Here is a 27,162-nt window from a genome sequence, read left to right as displayed (position 1 = left end):
CTGATGAGCAATACTCAAGTACAGGTCGAACGAGTGTTTTGTAAGCCACCTCCTTTGATGATGGACTACATTTTCTAAGCACTCTCCCAATGAATCTCAGCACCCGCCTTACCAACAATTAATTTTATATGAAATTCTCAGGTAGAGGTATCAGAAATGAAGTTCTAACGCACGCTATGAAGTTCAAAACAGGGGACACCGTCTGTTGTAAGCGGGTAGCAACGGCACATCCAAAGACTGCAGACGGCCGCGTGGCAGAGCGCCTCACCCTGGCACAACCTGGCCGCGCCTGTTGGGGTAGAGCTCGGGGTGGTGGCCGTAGCGCGCGTACACCTCCAGCTGCTGCTCCACGCGGGATTCGAAGCTGAAGTAGGTCTGGTCCGTGAAGTTTTCCACGTGGAACACCACCTTGACGAAGCTTGTCTCCGAGATGAACGTCTGCGGCTGCTCCGTCTCGCCGCAGAACATGCCCGGATCCTTGCGGTTACTCAGCTCCGTCTTCGCATTGCCGTCCACGATCTGAAAGAGGAAGAAGAAGAACAGGTAATTGAATAATTTCTCTTCTGTTAACTAGCAAGACGACGAATATTAAATGTGACTGAAAGCTTTGCCATGGAAATAACATGCTAGTGCTGTGCAACCACATCATAGTATCAGTTTTAGTGGAATACACTGTGCAGTGTCATCACTCTTTAGATCACCTCAGTCTATTTTAGCACTGGATACAGAAATATGTGGCCTATGAGGAGCTGCTCAACCATTGTATCCCATTCTTTGCAACTACCTTTTCATAAGGTTTTTAACATGGCTGTCAATCAGCGACTGTTGTATAATACAAAATTTTGAAAAACACAGCCCTTTGTCGCGAACACAACTGTGACTTAGGTTTCGGTGTCACAAGGGACACCTTCTTCGGACAGAATTAAAACTGAATGTTACAGCATAACGTACCAAAAAAAATACGAAAGCTGCGGTCATACCTAACAGCGTCAGATAGAATTAAAATAAAATGCAACAGTGGTCCAAGCCACTAGGGGCTACCATGTGTCCTCTGCTACAGTCAACACAAAACTGAAACATCATGTGACTTGTGCGTCACGGCAACTTCAAGACAATACCGCCATCTGATTGGTAAAACAAGCTATTTTATAAAAAACTCTCGTAACTGCAGAGAGGGAAATAAGCAAACACCTGAACGGTGTACATGAAGTAATTACAGTAGCGGGATGCTGCATGATATAAAATACAATTAATGAATGACTGGCTTTAGTACAATAATGGTTACGAAGCTCGGTTGGTAGATGATATCCTCAGAAAGAAGATTGGCAAGAATGGTACTACACTTGGTTCTTTGACCAGCGTCCCAGAAGAATCGGAGAAAAAATTCTTCTCAATTCCATTTTTAGGTCCAGTGTCATACCAGATTCAAAGGTTGCTTCGGGTTAAATGCAAATGTAATATTGCTTTCTCTACAAATAACAACTTGAGAAAAAATGTATCCATAATTTAAAGTCAACTACTAGTCCTCTCCAGAATTCTGGTGGCTATAAGATTTCATGTGACACTTGCGGTGCCTATTATATTGGTCAAACAGGACGTGCCTTTTCAATTCGCTGTAAAGAACATTTTCTGAGGAAAAACAGTTCATGTGCCCCTAATTCTTCTTTTGCAGATCACCTGTTAATCACAGGGCACTCTCCTAAAGGGGTTGCGAAGTTGAAAATTTTGCATATTGAAAAAAAAGGGCGTAAACTTGATATTTTGGAAGAGCTGCAAATTTTCAAGCATTTCCTTTCGAATGACGGACTTTTTCTCAACGAGCAGGTGCAGTTGCGCGGAAGAAGTTATTTCAATGGTAAAAAGCCACTGCTTGACGAGATCTAACACTGTGATGTACCAACTACTTCTTGCAGATTCAAAGATACATTTCCTTTCTAATTTTTACGGCTTATATACGTAAATTAAAAAACCCTTTTTTGGTTTTCATAACGCTTCTATTGTAGCAAGCAGTAATGTCATTTAATGGATTATTTCGTATATGTCTTCTTTATGCATTTATTCCGGAATTTTTGTACTACAGCCAGTCATTCATTAGTTGTATTTTATGTCATGTAGCATGCTGTAACATTTAGTTTTAATTTTGTCCGAAGAAGGTATCCCTTGTGACACCGAAACCTAGGTCACAAATTAATTGTGTTCGCGACAGAGGGCTGCGTTTTTCAAAATTGTGTCCCTTTTCATATTTATTATGGTTGCTGGGCTCCAGGTACCACTTTGGACCTCACGAGTGATTGTTCCCGGTTATTTCGCGTGATATTTTTACAACCACCCTCAGTAATGATCGGCGTGCCTTGTACGTCAGTTCTTACATGAGGTCTACCTCTCCTTGGTCTAGCTGTGGTTGTTCCTTCGCTCTTCCGCTTCACATTCTCACCACCAACAGTCAACCGGGGCTGCTTTCGAAGGGTTGAAATGCCGTTGATGGATTTGTTACTCATGTGCCATCCAAAGACTAGTCCACGTTCGAAGTCACACAATTACCATGAGCGATATAATTGATGTTGCTGCTTCTCTGTTAACAACTGGTGGGCCCTTCCCCCCCCCCCTCCTCACTCCCTCCAATTCACGCCTTACACAGGAATGCCTGGGTAGTTCAGACAGTGTATTATAGTAGAAAGAGTAGATGATTTAATTGATGCGTGATTTGCGGCTGTACAGAGTGTGAAATGTACTAAACATAGCAGACACCTCTGGTCTCTGGTTGAGCACTGCCAGAAACGTATTTCGAATGATAAATAACGGTACCACTGCATGCTGCTTCATCTCTACGCCAAAGTTCATGCATCGCGATTACTTGTGAGTGACGGGGTGCCAGATTTTAGTCAACCCACAACGACATGTTTTCATATTGTGAAAAGGCTGGAGGTCGTGCTTGTTAGGGCAACAGTCGGAAACCTTCTACATCGAGGCAGGTCAGGACTGCAAAGGAGAACTTCTGGTCTGGAGTTATTTTGTCGGAACACAAGGCACAGCCGCAGTCCTTGACCCGTCAGAAATGTAGCTCCTGTTGTCCGAAACACCGGCTATGCGAAACAAAGATGATCGTTTTGAGTACCAGATGGCACGCCGTACTATCAAGCCAGATAGTGGACCCATATGACGACGACGAATGCAGTTCGACAACCTTTATTCCCCTTCGATGCCCCATGCACTCGTACGTTCCATTACGAGGCTCTACGCAGAATCTGGATTCGTCTCAAAAGGCCAAACAGTGCAACCCCTGTGTGCACCGTTGTCGTTCAGCGCACCATTGTCGGTGCTTCTCGCTCTACTGCCGCGTCAACGGAAGCCCCAATAATCGTAGCCGTGGAGACAATGCATGGTGCTTCATACTGAGTCGAGGTATTGATACATGTCTTACTGCAAAGTTACCCGCCTCTTGACTCAAGATACACGGCGTAGCTGTACGATCTTGCTACACCGAGCGAACAGTAATTTTGTTTTCTCAAGATCGTGTATGATTTTGAGTGGAGCCTTTCCTGTAGCCACCGATTGTGTATCCCATGACATTCGTGGTAATCCGACGAACGCGAATGGCAATGTCTCTAAACGGTAAACGGCTGTCTCGATAGGCAACGACTTTACAGCTGCCAAATTACGACGTGCGCTGGAAGACGTTTCTCCTTGTACGACCCACAATACGAACCTCTTGAAGACAATATTGATAAGCGATTTCGGAATGAGAAAGCCACTGGGTAATATTTCCTGATGTACAGAATGTAGTCGGTGTTACTGTTAACCACTTTGTGCGATTGGCCTGAAGTCCTAATTTACGAAGGGCAAGAATGCAACACATTTCTTTATCAGCCAGTTTCGGTTCAAAAAATTCGGAATTTGTTGAGTGACAGCGTGTAGTACTGATTCAGTCCATGTGGCGGTGCTGTACGTAGCTTTCAAAACTGCGTCTGTAACGGAAGTACGTTCCAAGGAGAGAGCTGTCAGTGAGCTGTCAGTGAGCTGTCAGTGAGTTTCTTCTGGCGGAAAACCAGAACCTCGCAGGTAATCATAGTTGCTTCCAGAATGTCTAGAGAGACTTGGCTGTGAACAAAAGCACAGTAAGTCGTTGAGTGAGGCGTCTGTCACCATCGCAACAAGGTAGCGAAAACATGTCCGATCCCGCCCTTGCCGACCGGCCGCACAATGTTGAAACGTGCGGACACTCTTATTCGAGGTGACTGATGAAAGACAATCAAACACCCAGCTGCGCAACTGGACGCCTCTGTTGGTAGTGCTGACACTCTCGTCCACCAGTTAAGGTGCTCAGAGATGTGTGCCCGCTGGATTCCTCGCCTATGCGGAATTGCTTGCACCTGGCGAGGCTGATGGCGATAATTTTGAATCTAACATCGTCACAGGTGGTGAAACATGAGTTCATAACTTCGAACCGAAAGTAAAACGGCGATCCATGGAGAGGCGCCACACCGCCACTCCTCCGAAAAAACAAAAGTTCAAAGTCACGGTCTTCTTAGTCGCAAAGGGTAATTTTGTTTGATGTACTCTCTAGTGGTGCCAAGATCAGCATTGAAGTGTATTGTGCTACCCCAAAGAAATTGATGAAACGACTTCAGCTTGTTCGTCGCCACAAAGTTGCATAAAAACTTCTCCTTCTCCATGACAACGCAGTCCCTCACACAAGTCGGCGCACCCGAGCGGAGCCCCTCATCCACCCTATAGCTCGGATATCGCACATTCCGACGGCCATATGTTTGGTCCATTGAAGGATGCGCTCCGGGGAAAGCAGTACAAGGATGTTGGGGAGATTACACATGCAGCAGGATGTTGGAACCGCCGCCGACAAGGGGGATGGTACTATTGGTAGTTGGGAGCTCCAACGTTAGGCGCGTTGTGGGGCCCCTTGGGAACCTGGCCGACAAGGAGGGTACGATATCCAATGTGCACCCCGTGTACATACCGGGTGGAGTCATTCCAGATGTGGAAAGGGTCCTCCCGGATGCCATGAAGAGCACAGGGTGCAGCCAACTGCAGCTGGTTGCTCACGTCGGTACCAATGATGTGTGCCACTTTGGATCAGAAGAGATTCTCTCTGCTTTCGAGCGGCTAACAGAAGTGCTAAAGGCTGCCAGTCTTGTTTGCAAGATGAAAGCAGAGCTGACCAAAAGCAGCATAGTCGCCAGGACCGATTGCGGACCTCTGGTACAGCGCCGGGTGGAGGGTCTGAATCAGAGGGTCAGACGGTTCTGCGAGCGTGTAGGCTACAGATTCGTCGACTTGCGCCAAATTGTGGTTGGGTTTTGGGTTCCGCTGAATAGGTCAGATGTCCACTATTAGCAGGAGGTGGCTACACGGGTAGCAGGGGCTGTGTGGCGTGAACGGGCAATTTTTAGGTTAGAGGGTCTCGGGAAAACCAAAGAAGGGCTTCAGTCACAAAGGGAGCAGGCTGAACATAGAAAGAGCCTAGAAAAATGAACCATTGGTATAATAGTTGTAAATTGACGTACTGTGCTGGGAAAGTACCAGAGCTCCAAGCACTAATAGAAAGCACTGATGCTCAAATCGTTATAGGCACTGAAAGCTGGCTAAAGCCGGACATAAACTCAGCCGAAATTTTTGCGCAGAACCTAACGGAGTTCCGAAAGGATAGGCTAAACATGGTTGGCGGTGGCGTGTTTGCTGCTGTTAGAAGTAGTTTAACTTGTCGTGAAATTGAAGTAGATACTTCCTGTGAGTTAGTACGGGCAGAGGTAATTGTTGGCAAGCGGAATAAAATAATAATTGGATCCTTTTACCGACCTTCCAGTTCAGATGTTACAGTTGCTGAAAGGTTCAAAGAAAACTTGAGTTTGATTTCAGACACGTACCCGACTCATACGATAATAGTTGATGGTGACTTTAATTTACCCGCGATATGTTGGACGAAATACATGTTTAATTCCGGAGGTATGCATAAAATATTATCCGAAATTGTGCTAAACGCATACTCCGAACATTATTTCGAGAAATTAGTTCATGAGCACACGTGAATAGTAAACGGTTGTGAAAACACACTTGACCTCTTAGCAACAAATAATCCTGAGTTAATAACGAGCATGAAAACCGATTCAGGGATTAGTGAACACAGGGTTGTCGTAGCGATAATGAATACTGTAATCCCCAAACTCCCCAAAAATAAGCGAAAAATATACTTATCCAAAAAAGCAGATAAAAATTCACTTGACGAATTCCTGAGAGACAATCTCCACTCATTACAAATTAATAATATAAGTGTAGACCAGATGTGGCTTAGATTCAGAGTAATAGTATCGGCAGCAATTGAGACATTTATACCAAATAAATTAACAAACGACGGAGCTGATCCTCCTTGGTACACAAAACAGGTTAGAACACTGTTGCAGAAACAACGAAATAAACATGCCACATTTAAACAGACGCGAAATCCCCAAGATTGGCGATCTCTTACAGAAGCTCGAAATTTAGCGCGGACTTTAATGCGAGATCCTATAACAGTTTGCACAACGAAACTATGTCTCGAAACCTGGCAGAAAATCCAAAGAGATTCTGGTCATATGTGAAGTATGTTAGCGGCAAGAAACAATGAATGCCTTGTCTGCGCGATACCAATGGAGATACTATCGAAGACAGTGCTGCCAAAGCAGAGTTACTAAACACAGTTTTCCGAAATGCCTTCACAAAAGATTGGTTGGTTGGTTTTTGGGGGGAAGGAGACCAGACAGCGAGGTCATTGGTCTCATCGGATTAGGGAAGGAAGTCGGCCGTGCCCTTTGAAAGGAACCATCCCGGCATTTGCCTGGAGCGATTTAGGGAAATCACGGAAAACCTAAATCAGGATGGCCGGACGCGGGATTGAACCGTCGTCCTTCCGAATGCGAGTCCAGTGTGCTAACCACTGTGCCACCTCGCTCGGTTTCACAAAAGAAAACGAAGTAAATACTCTAGAATTCGAATCAAGAACAGCTGCCAACATGAGTAATGTAGAAGTAAATGTCCTCTCAGTAGTGAAGCAACTTAAATCACTTAATAAAAGCACGTCTTCTGGTCCAGACTGTATACCAATTAGGTTCCTTTCGGAGTATGCTGATGCGTTAGCTCCATACTTAACAATCATATACAACCGTTTGCTCGACGAAAGATCCGCACCCAAAGACTGGAAAGTTGCACAGGTCATACCAATATTCTAGAAAGGTAGTATGAGTAATCCACTAAATCACAGGCCCATATCGTTAACGTCGATACGTAGCAGGATTTTGGAACATACCTTGTGTTCGAACACTATGAATTACCTCGAAGAAAACTGTCTATTGACACACAGTCAACATGGGTTTAGAAAACATAGTTCCTGCGAGACACAACTAGCTCTTCATTCACATGAAGTGTTGAGTGCTATTGACGAGGGATTTCAAATCGTTTCCGTATTTCTGGATTTCCGGAAAGCTTTTGACGCTGTACCACACAAGCGGCTCGTATTGAAATTGCGTGCTTATGGAATATCGTCTCAGTTATGTGACTGGATTTGTGATTTCCTGTCAGAGAGGTCACATTTTGTAGTAATTGGCAAAATGGCTCTGAGCACTATGGGACTCAACTGCTGAGGTCATTAGTCCCCTAGAACTTAGAACTAGTTAAACCTAACTAACCTAACGACATCACATACATCCATGCCCGAGGCAGGATTCGAACCTGCGACCGTAGCGGTCTCGCGGTTCCAGACTGCAGCGCCAGAACCGCGAGGCCACTTCGGCCGGCATTTTGTCGTAATTGACGGAAAGTCATCGTGTGAAACAGAAGTGATTTCTGGCGTTCCCCAAGGTAGTGTTATAGGCCCTTTGCTGTTACTTATCTATATAAACGATTTGGAGACAATCTGAGCAGCCGTCTTCGGTTGTTTGCAGATGACGCTGTCTTTTATCGACTAATAAAGTCATCAGAAGTTCAAAACAAACTGCAAAACGATTTAGAAAAAATATCTGAATGGTGCGAAAAGTGGCAGTTGACCCTGAATAACGAAACGTGCGAGGCCATCCACATGAGTGCTAAGAGGAACTCGTTAAACTTCGGTTTCATTATAAATCAGTCTAACCTAAAAGCCGTAAATTCAACTAAATACGTAGGTATTACAATTACGAACAGCTTAAACTGGAAGGAACACACAGAAAATGTTGTGGAGAAGGCTAACCAAAGACTACGTTTTATTGGCAGGACACTTAGAAAATGTAACAGACCTACTAAGGAGACTGCCTACACTACGCTTGTCCGTTCTCTTTTAGAATAATGCTGCGTGGTGTGGGATCCTGACCAGATAGGACTGACGGAGTATATCGAAAAAGTTCAAAGAAAGGCAGCACGCTTTGTATTATCGCGAAATACGGGAGAGAGTGTCACAGAAATGATACAGGATTTGGGTTGGAAATCATTAAAAGAAAGGCGTTTTTCGTTGCGACGGAAACTTCTCACGAAATTCCAATCACCAACTTTCTCCTCCGAATGCGAAAATATTTTGTTGACTCCGACGTACATAGGGAAGAACGGTCATAAAAAAAGGGGGGCGGGAGGAAATATGAGCTCGTACAGAAAGATCTTTCCGCGCACTATACGAGATTGGAATAATAGAGAATTGTGAATGTGGTTCGATTAACCCTCTGCCAGGCATTTAAATGTTATTTGCAAAGTATCCACGTAGATATGTAGATGTAGATGCGGGATTCAGGCCCTTCCAATAAGGTAGCGTATGGTGGTCGCAATGAATACATATTATGTTTAAAAACAGGGTTTTGTAAGGGAAAGGGTGGGGGATAATATGGTGTGTTGGAATCCTGAATGAAACCAACATGTTTTCCCAGAAAATGTGATGCCTTACTTATTGAATGCCCCTCGTGTATATCCAGGCATGTTGTATATTTAATGCCAGTTTAGCGTTTCATACGCAACTAATCATCAATCAGATTGCATAAAGCGATTTCTTAACAACTGTTGCCACCAAACCTACTACTAGGAATTTTAGCGGACGGACTGCGAGAGGATAGCAGGCGTCTCCAGGTCCGAGCAGATAATCACGCAATGCGTTTTTATTGCACTCCTACAAGGTGACTATAGATAGCTATGCTGAGGATAGGTGAAAAAAAGACGAGGAGTGGCAAGTTTGTTTGCGTGGTCAGCCCCTGCAGCCAGCACAGAAATACTTGTTTTGTAAACAAAACCGCATTTTCCTGCTGCCACTTAATTTATTTTTTCCCAGAAGCGTTTCGCCTTTTTCCTGCTATAAGACATCAGTGGGATCTATAACGATACAGTTTTGTTATTTTTAGACTATAAACAGTTCACGTCGTGACTTTTTATGCAAAAAAGTAATTACTTACGATTTGCTGTGATCTGCGTTTCCTCTCAACTGGTCTGGAGGTCGCATTACAACTTTGTTACCGATGTACAAGGTGTTGCAAAAAGGTGCGACCAAACTTTCAGTAAACATTCCTCACACACAAATAAAGAAAAGATGTTATGTGGATATGTGTCCGGAAACGCTTAATGTCCATGTTAGAGCTCATTTTAGTTTCGTTAGTATGTACTGTACTTCCTCGATTCACTGCCAGTTGGCCCAATTGAAGGAAGGTAATGTTGACTTCGGTGCTTGTGTTGACATGCGACTCATTGCTCTACAGTACTAGCATCAAGCACATCAGTACATAGCATCAACAGGTTAGTGTTCATCACGAACGTGGTTTTGCAGTCAGTGCAATGTTTACAAATGCGGAGTTGGCAGATGCCCATTTGATGTATGGATTAGCACGGGGCAATAGCCGTGGCGCCGTACGTTTGTATCGAGACAGATTTCCAGAACGAAGGTGTCCTGACAGGAAGACGCTCGAAGCAATTGATCGGCGTCTTAGGGAGCACGGAACATTCCAGCCTATGACTCGCGACTGGGGAAGACCTAGAACGACGAGGACACCTGCAATGGACGAGGCAATTCTTCGTGCAGTTGACGATAACCCTAATGTCAGCGTCAGAGAAGTTGCTGCTGAACAAGGTAACGTTGACCACGTCACTGTATGGAGAGTGCTACGGGAGAACCAGTTGTTTGCGTACCATGTACAGCGCGCGCAGGCACTATCAGCAGCTCATTGGCCCCCACGGGTACACTCCTGCGAATGGTTCATCCAACAATGTGTCAATCCTCATTTCAGTGCAAATGTTCTCTTTACGGATGAGGCTTCATTCCAACGTGATCAAATTGTAAATTTTCACAATCAACATGTGTGGGCTGACGATGATCCGCTCGCAGTTGTGCAATTACGTCATCAACACAGATTTTCTGTGAACGTTTGGGCAGGCATTGTTGGTGATGTCTTGATTGGGCCTCATGTTCTTCCAGCTACGCTCAATGGAGCACGTTATCATGATTTCATACGGGATACTCTACCTGTACTGCTAGAACATGTGCCTTTACAAGTACGACACAACATGTGGTTCATGAACGATGGAGCTCCTGCACATTTCAGTCGAAGTGTTAGTACGCTTCTCAACAACAGATTCGGTGACCGATGGATTGATAGAGGCGGACCCATTCCATGGCCTCCACGCTCTCCTGACCTCAACCCTTCATTTATGGGGGCACTTGAAAGCTCTTGTCTACGCAACCCCGGTACCAAATGTAGAGACTCTTCGTGCTCGTATTGTGGGCGGCTGTGATACAATACGCCATTCTCCAGGGCTGCATCAGCGCATCAGGGATTCCATGCGACGGAGGTTGGATGCATGTATCCTCGCTAACGGAGGACATTTTGAACATTTCCTGTAACAAAGTGTCACGCTGGTACGTTCTGTTGCTGTGTGTTTCCATTCCATGATTAATGTGATTTGAAGAGAAGTAATAAAATGAGCTCTAACATGGAAAGTAAGCGTTTCCGGACACATGTCCACATAACATATTTTCTTTCTTTGTGTGTGAGGAATGTTTCCTGAAAGTTTGGCCGTGCCTTTTGTAACACCCTGTATAAGCACAATTCTGAGTTCCAACCTTTTTCACACTGTTCACCATGTTCCTCCTTCTTTTTGTGCTATACTATTATTCTTTTGCCACTCGATATAACTATTTCTTCGGATACTGTGCTTTTAACAATGTAAATATTTTAACTTCATTACGTGTTTCCTCCTCTTTGCTGTGTTTGCCTACACGTTGCCAACGCAACGAAATATATGTTCAAAACTAACTTCCTTTAATGATGTTTACATAGTGCGTGTTTATGAGAGAGAGAGAGAGTGAGCTAAAGAATGTGTATATTTCTTTGTTTGTCTGTGTGTGTGCGTGTGTGTGTGTGTGTGTGTGTGTGTGTGTGCGCGCGCGCGCGCGCGCTCCCTGGGGGGGATTGGCGGTTTGGGTTGTAGGGTATGGAATATGAATATGCAATCTGTTAGTCAGTGGTTGAAAGCCGCTGATCTGACTTTTTGTTTCAATGTTTTGTGGAGTGGTTCATGGATAAGTGAATGTGAAGATGTTGGGTGGTATTATTATATTAATCCTCTTTGGGAGAGTTATTCTATTATGTTATCTATTAGCGCAAACAATGAATTGTTTGGCATATGTACTTGATCATTCAACAGGGTTTTCCTTTCTGCTTTTGTTTTCTGTATGTGGTAATTTTCTTGCAGGGTTAGGAGGTGCTTTTTATTGTTAATTCGAATTACTTTCGTGTCTTCTTCTCTAGTGGTTGGTTTGTGGTCATGTTCTCCTGGCTGTTCTGCAAATGTGCAAATGTGGAGCGGTTTGTCCCATATTTCCTGGCTCTCACGTGTTCCTTGTATCTGACATCAAATCTTCTATATGTTTGTACTATGTATCTGCCTTCACAAGTGTTACACTGTAATTGTTATGTACCGGCTTTCTGGCATATGTCTCTTTTTTTTGTCAGGTTTGGGGTGTATTTTTGTATAGAATTGTCTGTTGTATATGCTGCGTTTATTCCCTTTCTTTATGTGTGAGTTTGTTTGTGTCATTGTGTACCATTTTGTGTTTTCTTTCCTCTTTTTCTGACTATCCTGCGTAGTTGTTATGGGACTGAGTGTTTGTGTTTGGTTCTGTTGTGTTGTTCTCTGTGGTTTGGTGCTTTCTGCTTTTATTTTACTTTCATTTTGTTGTTTAGCTTTGTGACTGTGTCACTATTGTAACCATTGTTTCATGCTATCTGTATTATTATGTCCAGTTCTTTTCGGTAGCTTTCTTTGCCGAGTGGCACAGTGTTGAGACTGTGGAGATTTTATCAAAATTCTACTTGCCTTTGTGAGTGTGGTGGTTCGAGGATTGGGAAATGATAATGTCCGTTGCTGTGGGTTTATGGTTGATTTCAAACATATGCGTATTGTTTTTGTTTTTTTAATTGTTATATCCAGAAAATTAATTTGGTATTCTGTTCTCTTTCCATTGTGAATTTTATATTTTCATATATTTTCTTGATGTCAGTTTGTAGTTTTACAATTTTTGTTTGTGGTTCAACTAGTAAGCAAAGGATGTCATCTGTATACCTGAACCAATATAATATGTTGTATGCTTGTGCTACTATTTTTGTAAAAATGATTTCTTAAATGTGGTTTCCAAAAATATTTGCTTAGGCTCCTGGAACTGTGGACCTCACTGGTGATAGGTCTTCTGGTAAATAAAATTCATTATTGAATTGGAAATAATTTTGTTAAAGTGTCAGTGCGTGGACTTCTCACTCATTGCAATCTGTCCTGCATTTTCCGAATTATCATTGACGCGCAGAATGGCACAAATAGAATCGATAAAAAAATTTACCATTTAATTGATTCCTGTCAGGTAGGCTGTATCACACGAATCCTAATTTATACGGATACAGCACTGCTTGTGTCTCAAAACATTTATTCTTCTCTTGTTTACTATTCCGCTTCAGATGTTTCCCTGTTTACCTTCGTTGCCGTTTACAATAAAAGGCTCAGAACTAAAAAAAAAGGACTACACTGGATCCAATTCATTAACGTCACACACATCAAAGTGCTGAACCGTGAAATGACTAAATGAAGACAATAGCAGCATAACACAATCTGCCTGTTATCATAGTGCCCAGCTATGAAATGTGTCCGGTGCTGTAGCCGAACTCTGTAAGATTATTTGGCCTCAAACGCAACATCACAGAAGGAGATTACAGCACCTTCTCAAATAATTTCAAGCCTGTGAGGCAGAAAATTCTCCCCCACTGAAAAAAGTAGAACAACTAGGCCAACTAAGTACGAAGAGTATAGGATATCATCCACGGAAGGTTCCTAGAGTTTCGCACATAACCCTTAAGCAGATCCATTTACCAGAAACACTAAAATTCATTGTTCTCACGAGACATCTCAGATTAAATCATCTGACAAATTTACTGAAAAAGTGAATATTTCTCATAGTGATGTTACAGGATACCAGTTATACAATCTAATACGGAAATACAGATTTATTAAAGGAAACTAGATATAAAAAACACACAAAATCCACAAAACTTGTAATTGCGTCCACAATCAAATAAAATTTTACAGTCACTTACAGATTTTACATCTCCATCAGAAATGATCTCTTTTTTCTTATTTAGTTAAGGAAACTATGGATATATACTGCCAATGCACATGCCTGCATCAACATTGCCAAGAATAACAGTCCAAACAAATGAGACAATATTGCAAAAGACGTTGAAGCATGAGTAATAAAGTTACTACAATACTGTATGAAACAGGTGGGGACTTAAGCGAACAAACAGACAAAGAAGTAAAACACAAAACAATTCCGAATTATTTTCCAGCTATAACGAGAATTCTTGTCCGATATTACCAAGGACAGATAATAACATACGGCACATATTTTTACTCATATCAGTTATATCATTTATAAACAGGCAGCCAAAGCAAAGAGGAATAATGTAGTAACTGTCGAAATAGCTTTCAACATAGAGATTAGGATTTTTTTTTAAAGGTTACACTAAAGTATCAAGGAAAAATCAGAAGCATCACTGAACTGACATATGCTGTTTATCAGTGAACTTTCAATATTTGTTTCCAATATTCGAATAGAAATGATGTATCGGGATGTGATCACAAAAGTTATGGAAAATCGGTGAAAGAACTAAAGCCGCTGACAAGCAGGAAGATGGAACATGAAGAGATGCAATGATATAACATAGACTGTCACCCTGATGGATGTGGAATTCTCTCTTAAAACGCATTAGAACCGTTTCATAAGGACTACGGAATAAATGTTTCGATATAAAGAGTGAAGTAACGTAAGTACAAGCAAAGGAAAGGGTAAAAAATACATTCAAGAAGAATAATTAGACCCACAAATATTCACGTCGACTTTATCAATGATAAAGCCAACTTAGAATTGACCGACAAACATTATGGAGACTTTTTTTTACAAGGGGAGAATATATTGTAAAAATCACAAACATTGTAGGAAACACAACAGTATGTTGACATACTGAAAATACAAGGCACTAGATGAAGAAGACATATGTGGAAACTAGGCGGTAAATTGGCAGCAGTGTAATGGAATAACTCTGGAAGAAAGAAAGATACGGGGATGCCTGGGTCTGGAAACTCATTCACTGCAAGATAGACGCCAACAACCAGAGAGGCATCTCCTTCCTACCTGTCATTTAAAAACAAAAACAAAATGTAGATGACGCCGAAAGTAATCTTCCACCTAAAAACGACTCTGAGATTTTCAGCGTGATTATAAACAAACTTTCGCCACTTAAGCCAGTGTACACGGCAAACTATTTAACGTGTGGTTACCCATTAGGTGCAGGTACCGAAATGGCGACGTAGGTTGAAACACAAGCATCAGTGTGCAGCCGGCCGGAGTGGCCGAGCGGTTCTAGGCGCTACAGTCTGGAACCGCGCGACCGCTACGGTCGCAGGTTCGAATCCTACCTCGGGCATGGATGTGTGTGATGTCTTTAGGTTAGTTAGGTTTAAGTTGTTCTACGTTCTAGGGGACTGATGACCTCAGAAGTTAAGTCCCATAGTGCTCAGAGCCATTTGAACCATCAGTGTGCATTATAGTTGTAAACAGTCAACATGAATCCAGAAAAGTAAAATAGACCTTATTCGAAAGCTGTTTTATCAAGACAATATCAACAGTGCTGCTGATCTTTGCGGGTATTGACGCATTAAATGAATACGAAGAGGTCCACTTTCGCATCGCGGTTGAAGAACACGGTTCGGAAGTTCCGTTTAACTGGCGATTTTGGTATGGTGAGAGTTCGACAGCTAGTTATGTCGCGAATTGTTGAACAAGTTACTGTTGCCATGTCTGACGATGCTAGGCGCAATGTGCGATCTTCAAGGAGCACACAAGTTTTGTCACGACAGCTAAACAAACATTCCATGGTCCACTATTTGAAAAGAGCTGCCAATAGTTGTGAAATGGTATCTCTGGACGGTTACAGGCTGTTGAGGGTGCAGTTGGTGGTCATGCAGAGCAACTTTAGTAGCCTGGAAAGTAAGCATGGTAAGCGCTTAACAAACGTTAAACTCTGATGTGGATATTAAAATGCGTTTCCTTCAGTGATTTATTCGTTATTTGTCTTCTACATGCTATTACAAATATTTCTACAACGTTTCATTGCCCTACGATCACTCGTTTTTCACGGCAGTCCTCTCAAATAAAGGAAGTTTAATTATAACCACCCCGTACAATAACAGGAAAAACCAACACGAATGTCAACTTTGTTGAATTGAAGAATGGCCTAAGTTTCCGTAGATTGATCGACTACATACTTAACTCCAAGTTATAAAGATCGAGAAATATCAATACAAAATGAGAGAAAGCATCCTCGTAAATATGATATAAAGAGTGAAGCTTGTAAGGGAAATTTCGGGATCGTTCAAAATACAACAAACTTTCTGCAACGTGACGGTCCCTCTCTCATTAATTTCGTGCTAGGTACAAGAGAAGAATGAGAAAAATGATGCGAGAGAAGCACATCAACCGAACTCAGCTGTAAAAAGGACAAGAAAGGTTTCAGGTTTCTGACTCGTTTCTCCCAATGACATTGCCGTAATTTTCTGAAACAAAGTGAAACCAGAAGCAATTGCGAAAAGCCTTAAATTGCAGGTGAAAACAGACTACAGATATTCGGTGATTTTAGTCACAGTGGAAAAGCGGGTTTTAGAACGGTATGGGTCGCTCATGTGAGTTGACAGATTTAAGTAAGAAGAAGAATATAACCAAAGAGACGGACTAAATGATAAACGCAGCGAGATAAAGAGAAAAGGAAATGTGATACAAAATTCCAGCAACAAAATCTATATGTCCCAATTAAAAGTTTATCATTATTCAATAGTAATTATGGGATGGGAGAGGCGAAAAATTGTAGACACGAAGAAAGACAGAAAGACTAGAAAATGTAAAACATATTGCAGAAGATATTGGATGGAGCAGGCAGGTAGAGACGAAGCGCAAAATAGGAAAAGATGTATGACGGCATCAAAAAGCCTAAAGACTGTATATAAATAAAAACCAGGTGCATTCCATGGATCCGAATGAGTTACACGAAGCACAACAGCTTACCAGTATAAACTACAAAGAAAATTATAGGAGAATGCACTGAAAAGTTGTGAGAAAACAAAATAACTAAATTAAAAAAATCGAAGAAAGGAGATAGTGTTCTCAACAGAAATTTATATAAACAATACGAAAAAAAGGTTGAAATTTAACGGGGTATTTTCGTAGATTGAATAGTAAAAGACGCACTAGTCAAATCTGATATCACATCTCAGAATTAACACACTCACTCACACACACACACACACACACGCACACACACACACACACACAATGAGGGGTTAAGTGAAGGGATAATATCCAAGAATATTTAAGATAACGGAATATATTGACATGAACAGAAATGGCTTCCGGGAACGGATCACTTCTGCGATATTTCCAACCCTTACGCCTAAACGACAATCTAAGCCAGTGTGTCAGACGAACAAAGGCCTTAAGTCAACGTATGAAGTTCTGAGGAGAAAAAAGGAAACAGACTAACTACAGTCTTTAAGCACTATGTTTTCTCCGGAAGACAAAACGCTTCATCATAACATTGAAGTAATATTCTGCTTGAAAATACTTCATTTTGCAAAGCCTGGTAACAGACAATGTACTGAGACTGTATCAGGCAAAGTACGAAACAGCGTCCTCATCCTATTATTACGATTCACTTCAGTGTTTAGGTAATGTGCCTGGTCCAGCTTCACAATTTTAAGACCATATTTTTCTTGGTCCTCCAATGTATCTTTTCTCCTCGCTGTTTGCACTTGTTTACAAAGACTTGAATTCTGTGTTCTTCTGTACAGTTAGGACGTTGCCTCCATTTCTCCTTACATTATTCCACTTTTTCATTTCTTACAAGATCCCCTCTTGATCAGCCTATGACATACCTTAAAGATTTCATTTCGGGAGATTGTTTACTGCTTTATTTTTATTTGTTTTTTTTTCGGTCCAAGCTTCACTGCCATAGAGAGACAAGCACAGTCATTCCCTCGTAAAACTTTAGTTATGTGTCTTCTCTCGTCTTGTCCTTTAAGGTCTTATTTACAGTTCCAAACATGAGCTGGAATATATTGATTTTATTCCGTAAATCGTTATCGTTATTTCAGTTTGTATCGACCTAAATAACTAAATCTGGACATTTGTTCCAGTGTCTTGTCTTCAATAACAATTTTTGGTCGTTGTGGTTGTTTTCCATAAAGAGTCACGAGTGTTAGTCGTGGCTATTTTTAGGTTGTAACATTAGCTTCCTAGTTTATGTACTTCAATATAACGAATATTGTATGTCTGATTCCTTTTTTTGTATGAAGGTTACATCATCTGTATATAGCATAGCACTCAGTTGTATGGCTTCGCGTACTTCCATTTTCTTAGAAAGATCCTCAATAAAGTGTGTCGGGTATAAGCTACATCCTTGTCTGACGCTTTGATTTATTTTCTCTTCCGTTTTTAGACTTCCTCTATTTATGATTATTTTGCAAACGTCACACAAGTTTTTGATTGTCTGTATAAGGTGTTTAGGATATCATCTTTCTTTTATTATTGCCCATATATAGTTTCTAGTCGATTCAGAAGCTTCACCGAAGTCAATAAACGAAACACATCTATCTGGACTGCCTTCACGCCATTCTAAAATTCTCTCAATGATCATTCAGGGAGCGTCCCTTCCTAATGTCACTTATTCTCCTCCCAGGAATACATTTGCTATTGCGGTCAACCGATATTTGAATATTTTTCAGTAAATTTATTAATTAACTTTATTTGAAACACTTACACCTTTTCAGACGTCACCAACATTTATGAATCGGTTTTCAAAAGTGGGGCCGGCCGCGGTGGTCTAGCGGTTCTAGGCGCGCAGTCCGGAACCGCGCGACTGCTACGGTCGCAGGTTCGAATCCTGCCTCGGGCATGGATGTGTGTGATGTCCTTAGGTTAGTTAGGTTTAAGTAGTTCTAAGTTCTAGGGGACTCATGACCACAGTAGTTAAGTCCCATAGTGCTCAGAGCCATTTGAACCATTTTTTTTTTCAAAAGTGGGAAAACACTTCTGTGGTCTTAAAATCTGTAGAGGTTTTATAAATTCGCCAGCTTTTACTGAATACAAGTAAAAGCCGTAACTCACACAGCGTCCCTCCTCAAATGTTACTGAATCACTTGTCCTATTTAGCTGGCGAGTCAGAACACATTCGCCTTAAATCACTTGGGAAAATCATTGAACACCCAAATCAGTATATTTGATCAGGTAAAGCAGGATATCTCGTCCCCATTCTTCCTCGATTTTACGGCTTATTATTACACAATCAAGGAGACTTAAGTATTCATTAATTCCTGTTTTCTTAAGTCATTTCAGTGAGATCCAATTACCAAAAATAGGAAGGTGACCTATATTTGTTCTTGTATTAAATTAAAGAAGTTTTCTAACGAAATAAGGTTAAATTTCCATTTGAATATTTGCAGTTTGTCAGTAGCAGTATATATTTCTTGCATTAGCATATTGAAAATGGTTGTCGAAAGGACGTTAAGCCTTAGAATTGTTTCGTTATATTTTACTGATAATCTACATCAGACGTTGCTGCATACTTTTCTGTACAGTAGATAAAGATGTGTTCGCAGTATGAAGGTTGTTTCTGTGTCTCGTAATCAATGCAAGTAATGCAGTGTCAAGTGCATGAGTTCTCAGTTTGCTTGATATAGGACTGTTAATCGAAAGAGTCGGCGGAAGAAGGAGACACCAACTCAGCTTAGAAGAGATTAGTTTGATCACGTAATCCGTTGTGCTCTCGCTTGCTACAAGTAGTTCCATATGCACCTCTACTGCTAGGAAGTACAGTATACTAGAAATGTTTCATGTCTTCTTGTACTTATGTTCTTTCCTTTGAGTTTTACCAAAAATATAACATGCAGCAACTGAAAAAATGGTGTTGGGCGTTAGCACTTTCTTTCGTGGACTTCTTCAATTTCCAGCATGCATGGTTCGTTGACCTGACTGCCCCTTTTTTTAGCTAAACGTATTGTTTTATGTTGCACTGAATTGAGACAAAATTTTAATTTACATGATATCAACCAATAAAGGTAAGTGAAATTAGCGCATTTCAGTGTATTAGTCGTGCTGATTGTGAACAATATTCCAGTCATGGAAGAAACTGCATTCAGGTCGTTTTTAGAAAGTGCGAGACCGTCCGTTGTCTGTCTTCCCCGACTGGATTTCAGGTAGATATTTGCAATATGTCACCACGAACCAATGCAATTCATCACATATTTCATGTGAAAACGTCCGTTTGTTTCTCGTTCAAATAAAATTAATTTTAAAGTGTTACTTTATAATCGCGTAAGATGTATTTGTATACGTTTTCGACTTGCATGCACCAGCTTTTCCGAGTTGATGTCTAAACGGGAACAATTGGCAGTTAATGTAGGTAGTCATTACAATATCAGCGGATGTGTTTTACGTAATTCTGAAAATATTTCGTTTCCTTTTTCTTACCTTTTTTCTTTTTGATCAACATGCGAGTGGAGTTCATGGATTCTATTGAAGCTCCTTTAATAGTGTATTATGTTTTTCTTTTAAGAAACTACTGACTTAATTCTGAAGTCAGTTTTTTTTAACTTTTGCTACACGGTCAAACTGTAAATAAGTGCACACTTGACTGTGTTACAACCATGGATGACGCTCAACGCACATAGAACACTACTAGTTTAACGCAGTAAAATTTGTAGTACTTTATCTGTCTTTATTTATTGAATAAAATCGGCAGTCATTTATGCTGTCTGGTTTTTGAAATAAAGTTTCGCATATTTCTACAGCAGCAGTTTTAGTAAAAACTTGAAGAAGAGTTCCTACAATGATATGTCAGGAAACCAATACCTGTTGAGACATTAGTCAGTCTCTCCTCTCATTCCCATCTGTTACGTAGCAGCAGCCCCAGCAGGTGGTTCTGCGTGTAGTCACCAAGCATCCTGACACATCCTTCAGTCCTACTTCAGGGTGAATCACTCTCTCTTTCTAATACACCTTGGTCTACTTATATTGCGTCACTTGCATTGGTCACATGCTCTTGTAACGTGAGCACAATGTCGACGGGTTTAGCATATACCCATCATTTCAAATTTGGCCATAGCAAGAAATCCAACGTATTGAGATCCAATGAAAGGGGAGTCCCTACAACTGGACCTCAACGACCAATCTATAGTCCGTGAAACGTTGCGGTGAGGTATGATCCGGAGAAAATGTAGTGTTTCATATACCACAGTCGTTGTCTTTCCACAAGGATAATATTCTTCTGCAGCGCTAGCAATTCACCACGCCGTTTACTGCAACAGCAACACGTCCTACATCATCGAATCCCACACATTACTCGTAACATGTAAACCAGTCCATTCTCGACAGACATTTTTTTCCGAATGCAAAAGTATAGAAACATTTTTTCTATTTTTTACCTGTAGGAACATGTAAATTTACCTACTTTTCCACTCCACAGACTCTCTATCTTTATCTTTTATATTTCCCGTTGTTTTTTAGTTTTCTTTTTATTTCTGAAAGTTGCTTTGTGTGTGCATCTAGATGAAAGGCTGTTCGTTTGGCTCTACACTCGTTTCGCTTCTTTTTGCTCATGAAATATCTTCATTGGCGGTTTTGTGAAGTTCTCTCATAGGTGTCGTTCTGGAGCTGTACTTAACTGCTCTGCGTATACAAGGATGTCCATTTTTCGGCGTTTGCGAACACGTTACATTGAGCACTTCACTTTCACTCTTCACTGTGTCACAACATATCCATGGATAGGCAATCTAGTTCCAGCCTCCTTCCTCTTCTGTACTTCAATCCTTAGACAATATGCCCGTTCCGACTCCATCTCTTTCTCGACCTTTCTGCATATCTCCTTCCTGAGGGCTAGTACCTGTTTACAGCTACTGGACTTCTGTTCTCATCCGTCCAGTTGAGGTGTTGTCTCCATTACTTCCCGTACTCTTCAGTCTTCTAATCTGAATTACAGATTCTCAATTTTGCGTGGGTGTCATTATTTTTTTTTTATGTATTCTCTCCTGAAAGTTCTTAAAAATCTCATTTCTGATTACTGTATGTTACTTTTGTATCTCTTCCTCTCATTGCCATATTCGCTACCATTAAGTAGCAGAGACACAGCCGTTGTTTCATATGGCTTCAATTTTGTAGCTTTTCTAACTTTAATGTTTAAAGTTTCAACTTGTAATCAGCTGATTAGCTCCAGATCGTGCATGACGCCTGCACTAGTTGTTTGGTTTCCTTATACCATTTTTGAACTGGCATTATGAACCACATGACCACAGCAATATGGTGCATACATCTTACTTTCGACGCTCTCAAATAAAGCGATAGTTATACACTTCTGAAGGAGGCCATTAGAATTCTGACACGGGTAAAGCAATAAAATTTCTTTTGTACAACTGATAGCTGATTATTTCAACAAATGTTCTGTCTTATTTACCTCATTTAATTCATTTTGGAGGTTGTTATAAACCTTCTGAGTGTCTTCTTTCCTTCCTTCTTCTGGTGCATATACACCAATTACAGTAAGATAACAGTGTCTACTCTGAGAGTCCCCGAGAGCCATAGTGGCATTAGCCGTTGTACCGAGAAAGATGTCTCCCGCAATTGGAGGCGAAACATTAGGGAGCAGTTTTATACATCAGCCACTCCACCTCAGCCCAGTAATTTTAACTGAAGAAGACGCCGACCGTGAGAGCCTACACCGTATGATTACTTGTCATAAATTTTTCATTTGCATAGTTACAGCTTACTGTAACCTACCTCTATTTATTATCCATTAAAATTGCTACACCATACAAGCCCCCTGTTTTAAGGGACTCCACCATATACCATCATATAGTCCTCATATTCTATTAACCCCTTTAATACCTTTTTAGTTTATGTTCTGGCTAAGACATCAGTTTTACATTGTTTTAGAATGTGTAGTCCATGGATCACTCCTTTATGCCCCAGAGGCATCTCATTCCGTTTTCCTATTTTTGCTCGATCTATAATTCTCAGTCGTTTATTCTTTTCGCCATGGTCGTTTGGCAAACGGCCCATCCGGCTTTTTCCTGTGAAGAACTAGTGTTTGTTGCTATTTCCACAGAACAGTTTTCCAGTCTGTCACCAGGTAGGTCTAAAGAAGAGCCTGTCTCCTCTTAGCCTATAAACATGATTCCAGATGTTGTGAGATAACGTGCGATTTGTGGCGCCCTCGAAATATTACATGTTCGGAATTGGGGCGACCGCACATGACGCTAGTCAAATCCGGGCCAGGCAGCAAACACGTGGTGGCAAACGTTACCGGACGAGAGGGGTAGCCCCAGCGCATGGTCCAGCCGCATGGCTGGGAATTCCGCTGTGACGAGGACGGTGCTTTGTGTCGATGAAGGAGATGTCTATGCCGGGAGTGCCAAAGATGGCGGACTTTGTGAAACCCTAATGGCAGACATTTCACAGTTCGTATGGAAATTAACAGTAGCCAGATGAATCATGATACCTCAAAAAGAAACATGAACATTACTATTATCTGCACGACGATTCTGATGGTGTAATCATATTTTCAATACCTTTATTAGTTTAAAGTTTAGTATCTGACGGTAAATTATACAAGTAACACCCAACAACGAATTTCCAAAATCTAAACGGTTCTTTCGATTTTGACGATCTACGTATCTTTAGAAAGGTATCAGTGTAAACCTAAATTGTTATGAATTACAGGCATGTAACTTAAATATTACATGAGTTATTGGAGGTCAAAGTGGCCGATTACTATCGATCGCGTCAGGCCATAAATACTCCACAGTTACACGATAAAACGGTAGCAGCATGCATATAAACATATTTATTCATCTATGTCTTTGCTAATATCTGATACATACTAGTCATGATGAAATTGGTTAAATATTTACTGCGTTTTAGAAAGCACAGAGACATTAGGCTCTTGGCCTACCTTTTGTTTCTTTTCTTTCGATATATGTTTATTTAATTGTTTATCTATTTAATAATGTGTGTTAGAGCGTGTTTGCGGTCCAGACGTAGGAATATTTATTTAATTTCAAGTATTTAAATATGAATGCAGTATTTCGAATATCTTTCGTTATGTTTGTGACTGTGCGTTGCCACGAAGACATGGCGCGAGCGATCTAGCCAATCGCAGCGCTCTTGAATGGGGGGACTGGATGGAAGCGAGTTTCCTGAGAGGACACAGGGGTAGTCCGGGGAGTACGGCGCAGGACACGGTGAGTGCTGGACAGGACGGGACTGGACACAGGGAGTGCTGAACGTGAAGGCGCGACGTATGGTCGCAGGAAAGACTGGGAGAGTTTGGAGCGGTTTGTACGTGATCGCGGGAGATAAAAATAGTTCGGAGAGCGGACTTGTGAGATTTCCGAGGTTTCTACAGTAAATACGTAGTGTGCATTTAGAAGTGAATATCTCGCGAGCTATGTTGTTGTTCATAACTAATTACATGCATTAGGAATCTATTGTTTCCCTGTTATTCAGCTTACATTTTATTTAATTGCTGGACCATCGACACCAATAAGTGTTTTGCAGAAATATACCGCATTCACAAAAGTACTCATCATTTACAATCGTTAAGATAGTACCTGCAGATTTTATTTAATTGCAGTCTTTCATCTATAAACGTCTCTGTTACGTTCTAAATTCGCAATTGCCGAGTGATAGGAACCTTCGACCATTCAATTCATGTGTATATTTATATTGTATACTGTAGACTCAGCAGTATTTGGCCTGTAATGTGGCAACTACGTATCCCAGCCCCTAGACAACGAAACCAGCCAAAACGTTTTAATATTTCAGCTTTGAGTCTGAGGACGCGTAGTTATTTGGAAGCCCGCATTGTGCTACCCACAAATCAGAGGGCTGTGTCTTCCGCTGGTCTCTGACCCATCATTGAGGTCTTCACCCTATTACGATGGACTTGGCTGTCTATATTTATGTCTCCTAACACCCTGTATAGCCCATAGATCATTAGTAAATAGTTTAGTTGTGGAATTCTGGGTACGGCGTTCATTTGTATAATCATTTAACTTTAGACACAATCACAGAATAGGATTACAATCGTAACCCGTTTCTGCTTTACACTGACCATCTTCGGAATCTATATGTCGTGGGAGGCCGAGAACTACTCAGGACGAAGTCGTCATCAAGAAACGCTAAACTGCAGTTCTATGGGTCGGAATATGGAATGTTACATCCTTTAATCGAATAGACAGGTTAGAAAATTTAAAAAGCGGAATTGGTAAGTTGAAGTGGGAGACAGCGCGAATTGGTGGAGTGTTACAGCACTCTGCCCTCCCAGAAACTGTTAGTCTGCCTTTCATTATTGGTTATTCGAGCCACCACACCGTATCTGGTGGGATCTGCCATCCGAACCTCGAGGACGCGCCCGGTAGGCGTTACGTAGGCCCCCCTCTAGTCCCAATTAGTCACAATATTTGTAAATACCTGACTTGCCTCAGAGCTTCCTAACAGCATAGACTTCCAATTTTTGTCCAAAAATTTTGCTAGCTATAGTATTTTGGTACAATACGTCAGGGACCTACCTTCAATACCTGAATCGATAGGCTGTCGATTCTCAGATTCTGAAAGTAAAACATAGTGAGTCTACTGTAGTGCAATTGACTGCCATTCTCTAATGCACAGATGTAGAGGTAATAGGCTCAAAGCGACGTCAGCCGGAGTACCGACAGCGCCAGAGGCGACTGTGCTGCAGCGAGCGGCGAAAGCGTACGGCACTCGCGCGAGAACGCTTTCACCGGCAGAAATCCCCGATAGCGTGGGGAGCACGCTGCAGCTTGACGAGTGAGGATCGCTGTGCCGCCTCCCCCACTCCTCCCTCCACTCTCCGGAAAGCCCTCACGACGGCGACCGGCGCGCAATTTGTTACAATTAGAGTAATTAATAGCTGGCCGCCTCCCACGCCACGCACGCACGCAGCGGGCTCGCGCAAATTAAGGTTTGTGTGTAAAGGACAGGAGTTAATTGGCGACCCGTAATTGAACGCGTGCGCGCATCCGCGTCCGCGCTCGGAAAACCCCCGCACGACAGCTGCGGGTAAGGGGGAGGGGGGGGGGGAGGGGGTGACAGGGGGTGCGGGGGCTGATTGCTGATGAACCGGGCGGCGTTAATTAGCCTAAGTTGAAAGCGGCGGCGATTAACACGGCCAATTAACGGCCGCGGCCTGACCTTAGCCGCGGAGCAATTATCGCTGCGGGTTCTCACCTGCTGACACTCGGCATCGGTTACCACTTGCGGCTCTAGACGCCGATCCGGTTAAAGTCTGCAAAATGTACTTCATGTCTCATTTGTGCCGGACATTGAGGTGTGAGTATAAGGAGAACGGAATTACTCCAGCATGTGACATTCGCCCGAGCATCACATGGATGATACGTGTGGCTCCAGACTACTGTCACTCATACAAGAAGATTCTGAAGATCTCGGGTTGACTTCATTATCAAAAATGTTCAAATGTGTGTGAAATCCTATGGGACTTAACTGCTAAGGTCATCAGTCCCTAAGCTTACACACTACTTAACCTAAATTATCCTAAAGACAAACACACACACCCATACCCATACCCGAGGGAGGACTCGAACCTCCGCCGGGACCAGCCGCACAGTCTATGACTGCAGCGCCCTAGACCGCTCGGCTAATCCCGCGCGGCCGCTTCACTTCCCCTTGGTTACGATGTTCGATTATGTTATGTGTGATTATATTTCTATTTAAGGAGCATAGCTGTCCTATGACTCATTATACGCAATTCATATACTATTCCTTACAAAACTCCGCTTTGGCTAAAACTGTGTACCCCCTTCATTTGTCCTTGTTCGAAGATATTTATCACAGATTATATGTTGAGTTTTTATTATTTTTCCGTACCTGCATTGTAAAAGAGTTAGTGACCAGTTACTTGGCTGCTAGTCTCTGCGTACCTAAAATGTTCAAGCGGGTTCGATTTAATTTCATACAGCAAATTAAAAGAAGAAAGAGACAAATCGTATAAGTGGTTCTACTATTGTTACCGCCATTCTAAGCACCCAATACTAAATTCTCTCAACTCAATCGATAATTCCTGTATTTGGAATCGCATTTGAAGTCGGTATCTATTCTGTCATCCGTAATGGTTACTTTGCGGAGTAATTGCAACAAAAATGATTTTATAAGCATGTGTTAGGCCTACTGAAAAAGAAATGTATTAAGGTCCGTTTCTTTTTCTATGCAGTTCTGACAAACATGGTGACTATTAAACAACTGTCTTTCATTTAGTGCATACATCACAACATGGTCTAAACCTTTCACGTTAATAAACGTTAAAGAAGCATGATCTTTTCCGAATATATTTCTGATCAAAAAGTGATTGTGCTTTCGGAATGAAATATTTTCATAAAATATTCCGTACCTTGTTTCACATTATTGTAGGTTGAATTTCCAAAAACACTAAAACACATATTTTTTATGTCTAACCAAGATGTCAAATACCAGTTCTCATAAAAAATGCTTTAGTAATTCGTTAACAATGACCGCTCGGCTGACTTCATTACCCCACCACAATGTTAAAT

General features: G+C 41.7%; 1 protein-coding gene across 1 annotated transcript in view; it reads right to left on the bottom strand.

The window, feature by feature from the left end:
- LOC124594051 overlaps positions 1-27,162 on the bottom strand; it is a 120,962-nt gene that overhangs the window by 84,605 nt on the left and 9,195 nt on the right. Inside the window, exon 2 of the mRNA XM_047132401.1 lies at positions 269-519. Coding sequence (XP_046988357.1) covers positions 269-468 — 200 coding nt within the window. The 5' untranslated portion in view covers positions 469-519. The remainder of the gene's footprint in view (positions 1-268; positions 520-27,162) is intronic.

Source organism: Schistocerca americana, chromosome 2, assembly GCF_021461395.2.
Source record: "Schistocerca americana isolate TAMUIC-IGC-003095 chromosome 2, iqSchAmer2.1, whole genome shotgun sequence".
Classification (NCBI taxonomy): domain Eukaryota; kingdom Metazoa; phylum Arthropoda; class Insecta; order Orthoptera; family Acrididae; genus Schistocerca; species Schistocerca americana.
This window is presented reverse-complemented; position numbering and strand designations above follow the sequence as displayed.